The sequence below is a fragment of the Pithys albifrons genome, chromosome 22 (genome assembly GCF_047495875.1).
Source record: "Pithys albifrons albifrons isolate INPA30051 chromosome 22, PitAlb_v1, whole genome shotgun sequence".
Lineage (NCBI taxonomy): Eukaryota > Metazoa > Chordata > Aves > Passeriformes > Thamnophilidae > Pithys > Pithys albifrons.
The window spans coordinates 6,512,618-6,524,559 of record NC_092479.1 but is presented as its reverse complement, the minus strand read 5'-3'; the positions used below and the strand labels follow the sequence as shown (position 1 = coordinate 6,524,559).

General features: G+C 51.1%; 2 protein-coding genes across 3 annotated transcripts in view; one reads left to right on the top strand and one right to left on the bottom strand.

Annotated features, from left to right (window-relative positions):
* Positions 1–127: 127 nt before the first annotated feature.
* TAS1R3 (taste 1 receptor member 3) lies at positions 128–4,617 on the top strand. Its single transcript, XM_071575763.1, has 6 exons — positions 128–312; positions 838–1,138; positions 1,837–2,616; positions 2,774–2,977; positions 3,056–3,176; positions 3,695–4,617. Exons 1-6 carry the CDS (start codon positions 128–130, stop codon positions 4,615–4,617), a joined length of 2,514 nt encoding a protein of 837 aa, XP_071431864.1.
* Positions 4,618–6,592: 1,975 nt separating this feature from the next.
* Positions 6,593–11,942, bottom strand: part of DVL1 (dishevelled segment polarity protein 1) — a 74,570-nt gene continuing 69,220 nt past the window's right edge. For both annotated transcript variants that reach the window (XM_071575480.1, XM_071575481.1), the window contains exon 15: positions 6,593–11,043. In XM_071575480.1, the coding sequence (XP_071431581.1) occupies positions 10,646–11,043 (398 nt within the window). In that variant the 3' untranslated portion in view covers positions 6,593–10,645. The remainder of the gene's footprint in view (positions 11,044–11,942) is intronic.

Below are 11,942 nucleotides of genomic sequence, written 5' to 3'. Positions count from 1 at the left end.
CATTTCCCTAAACAAATTCTTCCCCATTATTTTCATCTCTTGAGTTCTATTTAAAGAGATTGATGGGACTGGATGCTCTGCCCCCCTTCCCTCTCCCACACTCGCTCGGAGCACAGAGCAGCCAATGATGGTCCCCAAGCTGCTGGTGCTGCTGGGGCTGGGCACGGGCTGGGCAGCCCAGAGCCCCCCCTGCCTCTCAGCCCAGTTCCGCCGGCCTGGGGACTTCATCCTGGGAGGGCTGTTCCCGCTGGGCAGGGACCCCACCGTGAGCCTGACGGAGCGCTCGGAGCCCATCCTGGTGGGGTGTGAGAGGTGAGAGCAGCGCTGGCTGCAGGGCTGGGAGGGGAGGGCAGGGCAAAGGGGTGCTGGTGGTGCTGGCACAGCCAGCACTGAGGGTGGGATGGAGCCGAGACCGGCTCTGGGGCGCCGGAGCCGAGACCGGCTCTGGGGCGCCGGAGCCGAGACCGGCTCTGGGGCGCCGGAGCCGAGACCGGCTCTGGGGCGCCGGAGCCGAGACCGGCTCTGGGGCGCCGGAGCCGAGACCGGCTCTGGGGCGCCGGAGCAGTGGGGTGTGGGAATAACAGCTTGTGACCCCAAAGTGGAAAGGGGTTTTGGGTTTTCTTGCTGCTACTCTGCTGTCAGACACAACCAACCCTATTCTGATGGAAGCTTTTAGCAGCACTTTGCTTTCTCATCATAGAATCAGCTGGGTTGGAAGAGACCTCTGAGATCAAGTCCAACCCAGGACTATACACAGGATGCAAAATGCCAAAAAAAGGTGGAAGAAGCTGCTCCCTATTGTAAGAACCCTGTAATTCCTGTCTCCTCTTCCTGCAGGTTGTTCATAGATGGGCTGATCTGGGCTCTGGGGATGAGGTTCGCCATCGATGAGATCAACAACTCCAGCTCACTCCTGCCAGGTGTGACCCTGGGCTATGACATGTATGACACCTGCTTTGAGCCCCTGGTGGCCCTGCAGCCCAGCCTGTTCTTCCTGACCCAGAATGGCACCACAGGAATTGGAATTCTGTGCAACTACACCAACTACCAGCCCCGGGTGACCGCCGTGATCGGGCCCCACAAGTCCAACCTCTGCCTGGTAACAGCCAAACTCTTCAGCTCCTTCCTGATCCCACAGGTAAAGAACCTCTCTGGAAAAGCAGGAATTCTCCTTTCTGCTGGGGAAGGGTTTGGATCAACAGCACTGTCCACACTCAGGGAACACAGATTGTTAAAGTCCAGGTCCAGTCTTTTCTCTGCCACAGATTTCCTGAGAGATCCTGGGCAGGTTATTCAGCTTCTCTTCTGGACAAAGTACAGTGTTTAACTTCCCAGAGAGAACAGAGACAACTCAGACCACTGTGATCCTGTAAAAGGGGACTAGCAGAGCTCCCAGTGTAAACTGGGAGGATCTCATGAAAATACTGACTAAAATACTGACTACACACTAGAAAATGTGACCAAATAGTCATCCCAACAGAGAGCTCTAATGGTCAGAGGAATTTTGCCCTGAGCTAAGATATAACTGAATTTTGGGGGGGTCCCCCTGTATAGAAAGTAGTTAGTTATCATTAACATAATGACTGCTGGCAATAATGATAAGGGCTGATGCTGTGGACACAAGAGGCAGCAGAAGGAGACAGCCATGTGGGCCAGTTTGTGGCTCTCCTGGAGAACGCAGTCAGGATGTCCTATCCCTTTGCATGAGCATTTCCCACCACCCTGACCAGCATTTTTTGACAATTCAGTGCACTAACACTACACCAAGAAGGTGGAGAGTGCCCTGGACTGTGAGCACTCCCCTCTCTGTCCCCCCTGTCCCTCCCCAACATGCAGGTCAGCTATGGAGCCAGCAGTGAGAAGCTCAGCAACACGGAGCTCTACCCCTCCTTCTACCGCACCGTCCCCAGCGACAAGAACCTGGTGGAGGCTGTGGTGCTGCTGCTCAACAGGTTTGGGTGGAACTGGATTGCCACCATTGCAAGTGATGATGAGTATGGCCAAGGAGCCCAGGAGCTCCTCCTAAGCACAGCTGGGAACAACAGCATCTGCATTGCCTTCGAGGGGCTCATTCCTACAGACCTATCCGAGCCCAATGCCAAAAGCCAACTGGAAGACACCGTTAACTTAATTAAGAAGACCAATGTCAACATCATTGTCCTTTTTGCCTACAGCCTGCCAGCCCAGGCCCTGCTGGAACAAAGCATCAGGATGGGACTGAGCAAGAAAGTCTGGATTGGCACCGAAGCCTGGATGCTGTCTGACATTCCTGCCTCCATTCCAAATATCCAGAGCATTGGGACAGTCTTAGGCTTTGTGATGAAAACAGGCACAGTCCCTGGCTTCCAGAATTATGTTGCTGACCTCTTTGCCTCTGTTCAGCAGGACCAATTTTGCCAAGAGTCCAGAAAGCTCAGCCGTCTCATGAATGCTGATGTGCTGCCAACGCACTGCAGGGAGTGCGACCACATCTCCCTGGGGGACATCTCGCCCATGCTGGGCCTCTCTGAGGTGCAGCCCGTGCATGTGGCCGTGTACAGTGTGGCTTATGCACTGCACAGAGCCCTGGGGTGCACCCCCAAAGCCTGTCCCAAAGCATCCATCAGATCCTGGCAGGTGAGTCGAGGTCAAGGGGACAAACGGCTGTTTTTCAGCCAGGGAGTCACAATGTGAGCCCATTAAGGGACAGCTGATTTCAGCCACAACTTTGCTTGCAGCTTTATCATCCTCCAAAGATCAGCTGTACCAACATCCAGTGTCATTGTCTCCTCAGCTGCTGCACTTCATGGACACCCTCTCGTTCGAGGTGAACGGCCAAAGCTTCAGGTTTGACCAGTCCCACAGCACAAACACTGGCTACAAGCTCATATTCTGGTCCTGGAAGAATGGCACCCTCAGGAACCTGCCTGTGGGTGACTATGAACAGTCCCTGTCCATCAATGAGTCCCAGATCCAGTTCCACACTGCAGATCAAAAGGTAAGGAGGGCACATCCAATTCCTTCTGATTTCTTTGGTGATACACAGTCTCCTGATGTTCACTCCTCCCTCTGCCAGGAGCCCACATCAGAATGCTTCATGCACTGCAAACCAGGGCAATTCAGGAGGATAAAAGGATTCCACCTCTGCTGCTATGACTGTACAGACTGTCCAGAAAACACCTTCTGGAGCAGTAAAGGTGAGGTCTGGGAAATTCAAAGGCTTTACCTGTGTTATGTCTCTCTGCTGGCTGAGGTAAGGACCAGGCTGAGCTCCTCCTCCAGGAGGCACTGCCAGGGCAGGGGATTTGCCTCCTTGTCCTGCCTTGCTTTGCCCTCCACACCTTCACTGGGGACCTGCCTCTGCTGAGCCCACAGGGAGTGCACCAGGACAACGTGCATGTGTTTTACCTCCAGAGGGAGGACAGAGGGGCATGGTGGAATTCTGGGGTCATGGATAGAAGAGAGAGGCAAATGATGAGATTCTGGGATCTTTTGGAAGCATCCTGGGGAACGGATACAAGAAAAGTGGATCCTTTGGAGAGGTGGGTGGAAACAAAAGAGAGTGAACTGTCACAAGCTTTGGAGTTCTGATACCCTTTGGAGGGAGGGACATGGGCAAAGCAGCAGCCAAAGCAGCCATCCAATCCATGTCAGGGATCCATCCTCAAGGGGTGCCCTACAGGGTGGTCACCAGTCTCTTCCTGCTCCTTCCCAGACAGCTCCAGCTGCACCCCCTGCCTGCAGCACCAGTGGGCCCCTGCCCGCAGCACGCGGTGCCACGAGCGCAGTGAGAGGTTCCTCTTCTGGGCAGAGCCCCTCAGCATTGCCCTGCTGACCCTCGTGGCCATCACCATCCTCCTGACCTGCCTGGCAGCTCTGCTCTTCGGGAGGAACCTCAGGACCCCCCTGGTGCAGGCAGCTGGGGGTGGCAGGACCCTCTTTGCCCTGCTGTGCCTGGTGCTGCTGAGCCTCAGCTGCTGCCTCTACGTGGGCAAGCCCAGTGACACCCTGTGCACGGTGCAGGGCATGGTCTCTGCCCTGTGCCTCAATGGCTGCTTCTCCACCTTGTTCCTCAAGTCCCTGGAGATCGCCCTGGTGACAGAGTCCCCTCGCTGTGCCCACTCCCTGCTGCGCTGGGTGACCCAGGGCAGGTCCTGGCTCCTCATTGCCCTGTGCCTGCTCACCCAGTGCCTGCTCTGCCTCTGCCACCTCCACCTGGGCCCCGACCACTTGGTGTCTGACTACAAATCGCTGCCCACAGAGGTGCTGCTGGTGTGCCACACCAGGTCCTGGCTGGCCTTTGCCCTCCTGCACAGCTACAACAGCTGCCTGGCCCTCCTGTGCTTCCTGTGCACCTTCATGGTGCACACCTCGGGCAGGAGGTACAACATTGCCAGGGGCATCACCTTCGCCACCCTCATCTACTTCATCATCTGGATCTTCTTCATTGCTGTTTTTGCCACGCTGAGGACAGTCCTCAGGGCTGTCACTCAGGTTGTCGCCATCCTGATCACCAGCCTGGGCATCCTGGGGACCTACTACCTCCCCAAATGCTACATCATCTGGTTTAAGCCTGAGATGAACACAGTGGATCGTTTCCAGAATTCCACCCCAGAGGAGCCAGAGGAGGACTCATAAACAGACAATAAACCAGAGCCATTGTCACCTGCTCCTCAGTGAAAGCTGCCTGTACTTTAATGAGATAATTCTAATTATGAGCACTCTGGCCCCAGGCACAGCCACCACATGAACTGCAGCTGTGAAGAACAAGGCTCTGCTCGACCAGCTAAAGACAAATGCTCCAACTGAGCAGGACCATCCTCTCTGCAATGTCCTGTTCCATCCTCCACAGAGAGCCAAAAGCAGGTTCAGTTAATCAAGGTACCTCCAGGACTGATATCTTTTTATGTGACTCTCTCAACTCTGACACTATGAGGCTCAAGCCTCACCCAGATCACTCCCCTGTAAACACTGCTGGTAATTTCCCCTTCTAATTAACTAAATAACTGTTCAACAGATACAGCCATGAATCCTTTCCCAAGCCTTGTAAGAATTTCCAAATACATCCAGCAGCACAGGAATAAAAAGAACATTCTGACACCTCAGAGCAGCTGTGTGCATGACACAAGGAGTGCACTGCCCATCCAAATTGCAGTTCCCTCATTTGTGTTTCACTTCCCTGTGTTTGCAAAGGACATGGAAATCAGGACAAGGAACATGGAAATGACTACTGGGCAAATCCCACCATCCAAAGTCATGGCACAAAGTCCCTCCACCTCAAAAAACAGGCAAGGATCACCAAAAACTCCACATTGCTACCAAACAGTACTGAGTAAATAGCAGGTCAAATCACCAACATATTTTCCCCACTCACTTTGACAGACAACTATATTAGTCTTTTATTCCTTGCATTAAAGTTTTCCATTCCTGCCCTATATTGGAGTTTTTCCATCTCTCCACCACATGTTACTGGAAATTAACTCATCAGTTCAGCTCAATTTAAGAACATGCAAATTAATAACTGCAAAAAAACAGTGAATATTTCAATTCTTTTAAAAAAACAACTTTCAGGTGCACTGCAAAGCTACTTGTCCTACACTTTTGTGATCAGCTGCATACAAATCACTCCTCAGGGTGATTAAAAATACCAAAAGTCTGACCTGAAGCTTGGAGTCCTTGTTTCTGGAGCCTGCAGCAAGTCTTCACTGTTGTTGCACCTGAGACTCTCAGCACTCCTTGCTCCAGGGCTGATTCCACAGCAGAGAAGCACTAAGGAACTTTTGACCATCATTCCATATACAGAGAAGGAAAAAAATCCATTTACCTCTATTGCTTCTCTTACTGGCAGCAGCCAGAAAGCCAAATCTGATCACAACTAGAGCCAAAATAGACTTAATTTTCTTTTAGAGGAAGGGAAAAGCAGCTGATTAGACTTCAACCAGTTCCAGTCACCTGCAGGCAATTCCCTCTGGGTCAGCTGGAGCCCATCGGGCCCTGCAGTGAAATTCAGATCATTTAATATTCACCTCAATTCTGCTCCTTTAATATTCACCTCACTGGGAAATGCTGGCCAGAATTTATGGTATTTAAACCATGTTTTGTTCTCCCTTTGCTGTCTGATCTCTGCCAGCTGGAAAGAGGGAATCTGCCTCCTCCAGCTGGGGTTGTCCTTTGTATACAGAATAATTCAGGATGGAAAAGACCTTGAAATCATTGAGCCCAACTGTATTGCCTGACAAACCCCCTGTGGTTTAATGCTTACCAGAGCAAAGTGGTGTCCTAATGATCCTGCCTTGGAGAGTCCAGGAATGAGGAATATTCCCAAGAACAGCTGGGTACACTGATGGGTTTTACCAGCACATTCATCTCCAGGGGCTGCAGGCAGGAAAACTGGTTCCAGCTCATGTCTGGGGGACAGGATGTTTCCTGCAGCTCTCTGGAGCTCACAGAACTCCCACCTGCCTACCAAGACCTCCTGAACAACCTTCTGTTGAGAGGACAAAACTTCAGTGTGGCACAGGGCAAAATAAAAGTAAGATTCAACCAGTATTTCATCAGTCTTGAATAAAAGATCAAAGGCAATAGTGCAAAGAACTGAAGACATACACTGTGGTTATCACATAAAATTAAAAGCTTTTTAGTGTTTAAAATAGCATTTACACATAAGCAGCTATATATTAACTATACAGACACTTGGGTTTTAATACAATATCTACAAAAAAGAATTCAATTATGCAATAGACATTTAACAGGAACAGTGCAGTCCATGCTAATAAGAGGTCACTCTTTGAGTAGAACCAATTCTAGGATAGGTGATAGTCTGGATTTTCATTATTTAAAATCATGTAACTTTGTTCCTCTACTGTACATAAAATTCTTTACATGTATTTCTAATCACTGATTAGAATTAATAATTTTAAAGTCAATCTTCTTACAATCCAGTTAAATGCAAAACAAAAACAATTACATCAACTCATGAGCTGTCAAGTCTCAGGAGGGGACTGCCCATTTGAAGAGAACAAAAACAACAGCAAAAGTCAATGTCTGTGCATCATTGCTTGCCATCCAATAAACCTTTGGATAAAGTGTCCAGGGGACTGTTACCTTGGAAAAGGAGATTTATTAACAGGAGGTAAAGGACAATAGCAGTGCTTTTAAGACTATTTGCCAAAAAATACTTACTCCTCAGAGCTAATACACCAGGTGGATACACCACCCCTTCAGATCCTGCCTCCTCTGGGTAGGAGATTCATCCCAAACTGCTTCCTCATCACTTCCCATGATCCTCCAGACAAACCTGCTGTTAAATCTGTTGGCAGAGATGTGTGAGCACGAAGCTCAGGCGAGGGTCTCACTTCCAGAATAAAGATGTCAACCATTTGAAGGCTCCTGTTTTGAGGTTGTTTCAGTGCCCTGCACAGCAAACCTCTCCCTGGAGCTGGAGCCACAGCTCTGAGCCCAGCCACTGACAGGAAATCAGGGATAAACCTGAGGCCTGGTGAGAGGAACAGATGGGTTTGCAGCCTCCAAACTGCCTTCCACCTGGCACAGCATTCCCGTTGTGAGCAGCCTCACTGGCATCAGGGGCACGTGTTCCTGCAGGGAATGCTGTGCCCAACAGCACCAACTTGCACAGGAGGTCCCAAGGCCCCCCTGGTGGAAAGACACAACCATTGGAAGCCAAGGATGGCATTTGGGAAATCTCCTGCCTTCCTTCATTCCTGCCAGTCTCGGTCCAGCAGAGATTCAGGCCTGACCTTCCATCCCTCAGCCCTCCCCACCAGACACCACAGGGGCAAATCAAGGGTTTGTTTTCCACACAGTGGCCACCAGAGTATTGCACTGTCCACACAGGGGCATCCACACCCTCCTGCCCTCTGCAAACAGCAGGTTCCTCGAGGACCAGCACCCAGCACAGCTGGCACGACACCTCTTGTGGGTGAAGCTACTCCAGCCTCAACTCCTCAGCAGACAAAATGCTTTCCCACCTCTGTGTTAGGGATTTCCAGCCTCATTCCAGAGTGACCCACAAACACACAAGTTTATAACACAGTCATTTCAACATAGCAGCAAAGACCAGCAAGACACAGAACAGTTTCTGCCAACAGCATAACAACGAGACAAACATAAAACAAACCCAGCAGGTGTGTAAACTGCAACTCTTGGAAAGACATAAGGAAATTAAACATGTTTCTTCCATGGGTGAAAGCTCAGCCCCCCAGCTTTAATCCCTTTTGGAAATATTAAAATGAGAGTCTTTTCTTCCAGCCCTCTAAGTTCTGCCTCAAGACAGAGCGGGCCAGAAAAATCAATATATATATAAGAGACCAGAAAAGTTTAAATTAATTTAAAAGTAGAACCACTAGTGATTGTCAGTAAAGTCACAGACTCCTTAACAGTGTCTCCTGGAGACATAGCAGAATTACACCATTATTTTACCCTGATTTACTTCATTACTTTAAATGTCAATCTTTCAAAGTAGGTTACCAAGTCAGGTTCAGCATCTTTGCTGTGTAACTGGGAGGAGGAAAGGAAAAGAAAGGTTCTGTTGCACAGCCAAGCTCTAGGCAGTGCCACTCTCCTGGAGAAACCATCACCCACATGGCACTCAGTGCCAGCCCAGGGGGGGAGGAGGAGGAAAGCATTGCTTTCAGAAACATTAAGCAGCTTTTGGGGAGTTTTTTGTCAAGAAAACCAGTTTAGAAGCTCAGGAGGGGGGTACCTAGTCTGAGGGACACACAGCTGCCCAAATGCCTGGCTCCCTTTGGAAGGAGAGACACGAGTCTCCAATTAACACAGACATTTGGAGTCATTACTCTGTCTGGAATCATCCCTCTGACTTGGACAAAGGGATGTGTTTGCACACAGAGCTGGAGCAAGGAGAGAAGGGAAACATCTCTCAGAATGGACCACATGCAAAAGGGACAGTTGGAAGAGTCACTTTTCAGGGTGACAAGTGGATGTGGGACTATGTGTACACTGAGAAAGATGCTCTCTTTTGACATTCATCCCAGATGTTCACACTGCCCATAAAGCATGGAAGAAACCAAAAAGAAGCTTCTTAAAAGGGAAGGAAATGCTTATATACAGTCAAGACTGATTTTAAAGCACCTGTCCTAAGACCTGCCAGCAGCAGGGATCTCACTCACAAAGAGGATTTGACTGAGGGATGGCCCCATGGCCAAATGCCATTAAGTGGCTGCAGCTCCCCACGTGTGTCCCATTAAATGGGCCTCTGTGACAGAGTTGGGTGTGCTCTCACCATACCCTCCTTCTGAAAACTTAAAAAAGCTTCTTAAACATCACTGAAGGCTCCTGAACTTCCTTTACCAAGTGCCCACAGCCTTAGTGCAGGGAATACACAGAAATGAAATCCTGGGGATGTACAACAGCAGCTGCTTCAGGCAAAGCTCCTCAGGGAGGATCTCACTGGGTGTCAGTGTAAGGATTCAGTCACTGGACCATCTGTGATCTGTTCTCAAACACCCTCACACCTCTCTGCCAACAGCCAGCCCCTGTCTGTACTCAGAGATGTTCCCCTGGCTAACAGTGAAAGTGGGATTAGACAGCTCTGGGTTTCTGTTTCGACAAAAAGAGAGAGAAACTGCTCAGAAATGAAGACCAGAACAAGAGGGGATCAAAATGAGGGGCCACGTCCCAGTGAGAGCCAGGATTTCCCCACAGCTCTGCAGCACTGGGATAAATATCCCTTTCCAAAGGGAAAGGCTGCAGCTACACTACCACAATTGCACAGCAGCAGTTGTCCTGTTCCTGTGGAAATAACTTCTCCAGCCTGTTAAGCAAGTGCACATCCACAAGGAACAGCCACATCTGCCAGCAGGGATGTCACTGAAATGCCCAGGAACCAACTGCAGCCACACAGTCACTGTTGTGGGACTGAAGGATGTAACTTTGCAAGTTGTGCACAATGAACACATACAGCAGCAAGACTCCAGCACTCCCTTGATAGAATAGCATCTAAAAATAAAAACAAACAAACAAAAAGATTGATTTATACTCCCTAGTCAGCAGAAGGTAGCCACAACTTTGTTTTCCACTTGGTTTGATCCTGCTCCTTTCCAAGCACGTGCTGTCTGTGCACTTGGGGGTGCCACGTCTGCTCAGTGCTATGGATGCCTCCAAGAAACAGCTTTCCAAGGCAGTATCACAGATACTGCCAATGGTGGTTTTCTCCTTGGAAGAGAAAAAAGCAGGGAAAAATAAAAGTGCTCCTATGCATTATTGGAAATTTAGAAGTCGTGGGAAATAACAGTCCTTGAATCAGCCAAATAGATACACCAGTTGCGTGGAAGGAGGTGCCACAATGACCAAAGCTCATCAAGATGTGAATATACACCAACCATTCACAATCCAAAACCAGAGGGGAGGGGGAGGAAAAAGAAAGGATAAAGAAAAGATGCCATCAATTTGCTGATATTTAACAATCCCAGGAGATTTTTTTTGTTCATTTTTGAGGAGGGGAATTTTTTTTTTTGTATTTTTTGATTCCTTTTCTTGATATTTTTTCTGCAACACACTTTGCACACGGGAAGGTGTGACATGCAAGACCGGCCAAGCCTCTCCCATCTTTCGACAACAAATCCCCCAACAACCCACCCCCCGAGAAAAAACACCCCCCAAAAGCAGAGTCTGAAGGCACTTCCTCTCACATGATGTCCACGAAGAACTCGCAGGGGTTGCCCATGGCCTTCTGGAAGGACTGGCGGCTGCCGGTGAGCTCCGGGGGGACGGCGCTGAGCTCGCGCACGGGGGGCCCTCCGGGCGGCCCGCTGGTGCCGTACACCTTGGAGCCCAGCTTGGGCAGGCTGTACAGCGGGGGCACCCCGGGGGGGCCGTAGGACTGCTGGCTCTGGTGGCTCTGGTGGCTCCTGTCGCTGTGGCAGCCGTGGCTGCGCTGGCTCAGCTGGCTGCCCGGCCGCTCGCGCCGCGCCGCAGTGGGCTCCGACTCGCTGCCGCTGCCCCCCGACTTGCGCTCCCTGTCCCTGCCCGCGCCTCTCCTGCTGGTCTCGCTGGTGCTCCGGTTCGAGCCGCTGCTTTTGCTCCCTGGGCCCCACCGGGGGGAAGGAGAGGGGAGGGAGAGGAGAAGGAGAGGAGAAGGAGAGGAGAAGGAGAGGGGAGGGAGAAGGAGAGGGGAGGGAGAAGGAGAGGGGAGGGGAGGGGAGGAGAGGAGAGGGAGAAGGGGAGGGGAGGGAGAAGGGGAGGGGAGGGAGAAGGGGAGGGGAGGGGAGGGGAGGGGAGGGGAGGAGAGGAGAGGAGAGGAGAGGAGAGGAGAGGAGAGGAGAGGAGAGGAGAGGAGAGGAGAGGAGAGGAGAGGAGAGGAGAGGAGAGGAGAGGAGAGGAGAGGAGAGGAGAGGAGAGGAGAGGAGAGGAGAGGAGAGGAGAGGAGAGGGAGAGGGAGAGGGAGAGGGAGAGGGAGAGGGAGAGGGAGAGGGAGGAGGAGGAGAAGGAGAAGGAGAAGGAGCAGAGAGGAGAGGGAGAAGGAGAGGGAGAGGGAGGAGAAGGAGAAGGAGAAGGAGAGGGAGAAGGAGAGGGAGAAGGAGAGGGAGAAGGAGAGGGAGAAGGAGAGAGAAGGACATGGTCAGTGTGGTGTTTCCTTGCGGCGCAGCCCGGGGGGAGCGGCGGGTGGCACAGGGGCAATGCCAAGGTGGTGCCATGCACAGGGACACGCAGACACCTCAGGACTTGCACAGTGAAAGCAGCAGCTAAACTACAGCTCCTGGCTGGAATCCACCCATCCCACCAATGAAGAGCAGGGAGGGATGGACAGAGCAGGTGTTTGGGGTTTGAGTCAAGCAAATGAGGTTCAATCTGATTGTAACTGTCTGTGCTTTGCCACCTTCTATTCCAACTGAAACTCCTTTGCCTTCCCTGGCAGCCTTGGTCTGTCTCACTGGGCACACTCACACCCAGGGCTGAACCCCATAGGTTCTGTTCCAGTGGGG

Coding starts and splice junctions, on each gene's coding strand:
- TAS1R3 (XM_071575763.1), top strand. CDS start 128: ATGGTCCCCAAGCTGCTGGTGCTGCTGGGGCTGGGCACGGGCTGGGCA. Junction 1,139..1,836: donor GCTCCTTCCTGATCCCACAG/GTAAAGAACCTC, acceptor CCCAACATGCAG/GTCAGCTATGGAGCCAGCAG. Junction 2,617..2,773: donor CATCCATCAGATCCTGGCAG/GTGAGTCGAGGT, acceptor TTGTCTCCTCAG/CTGCTGCACTTCATGGACAC.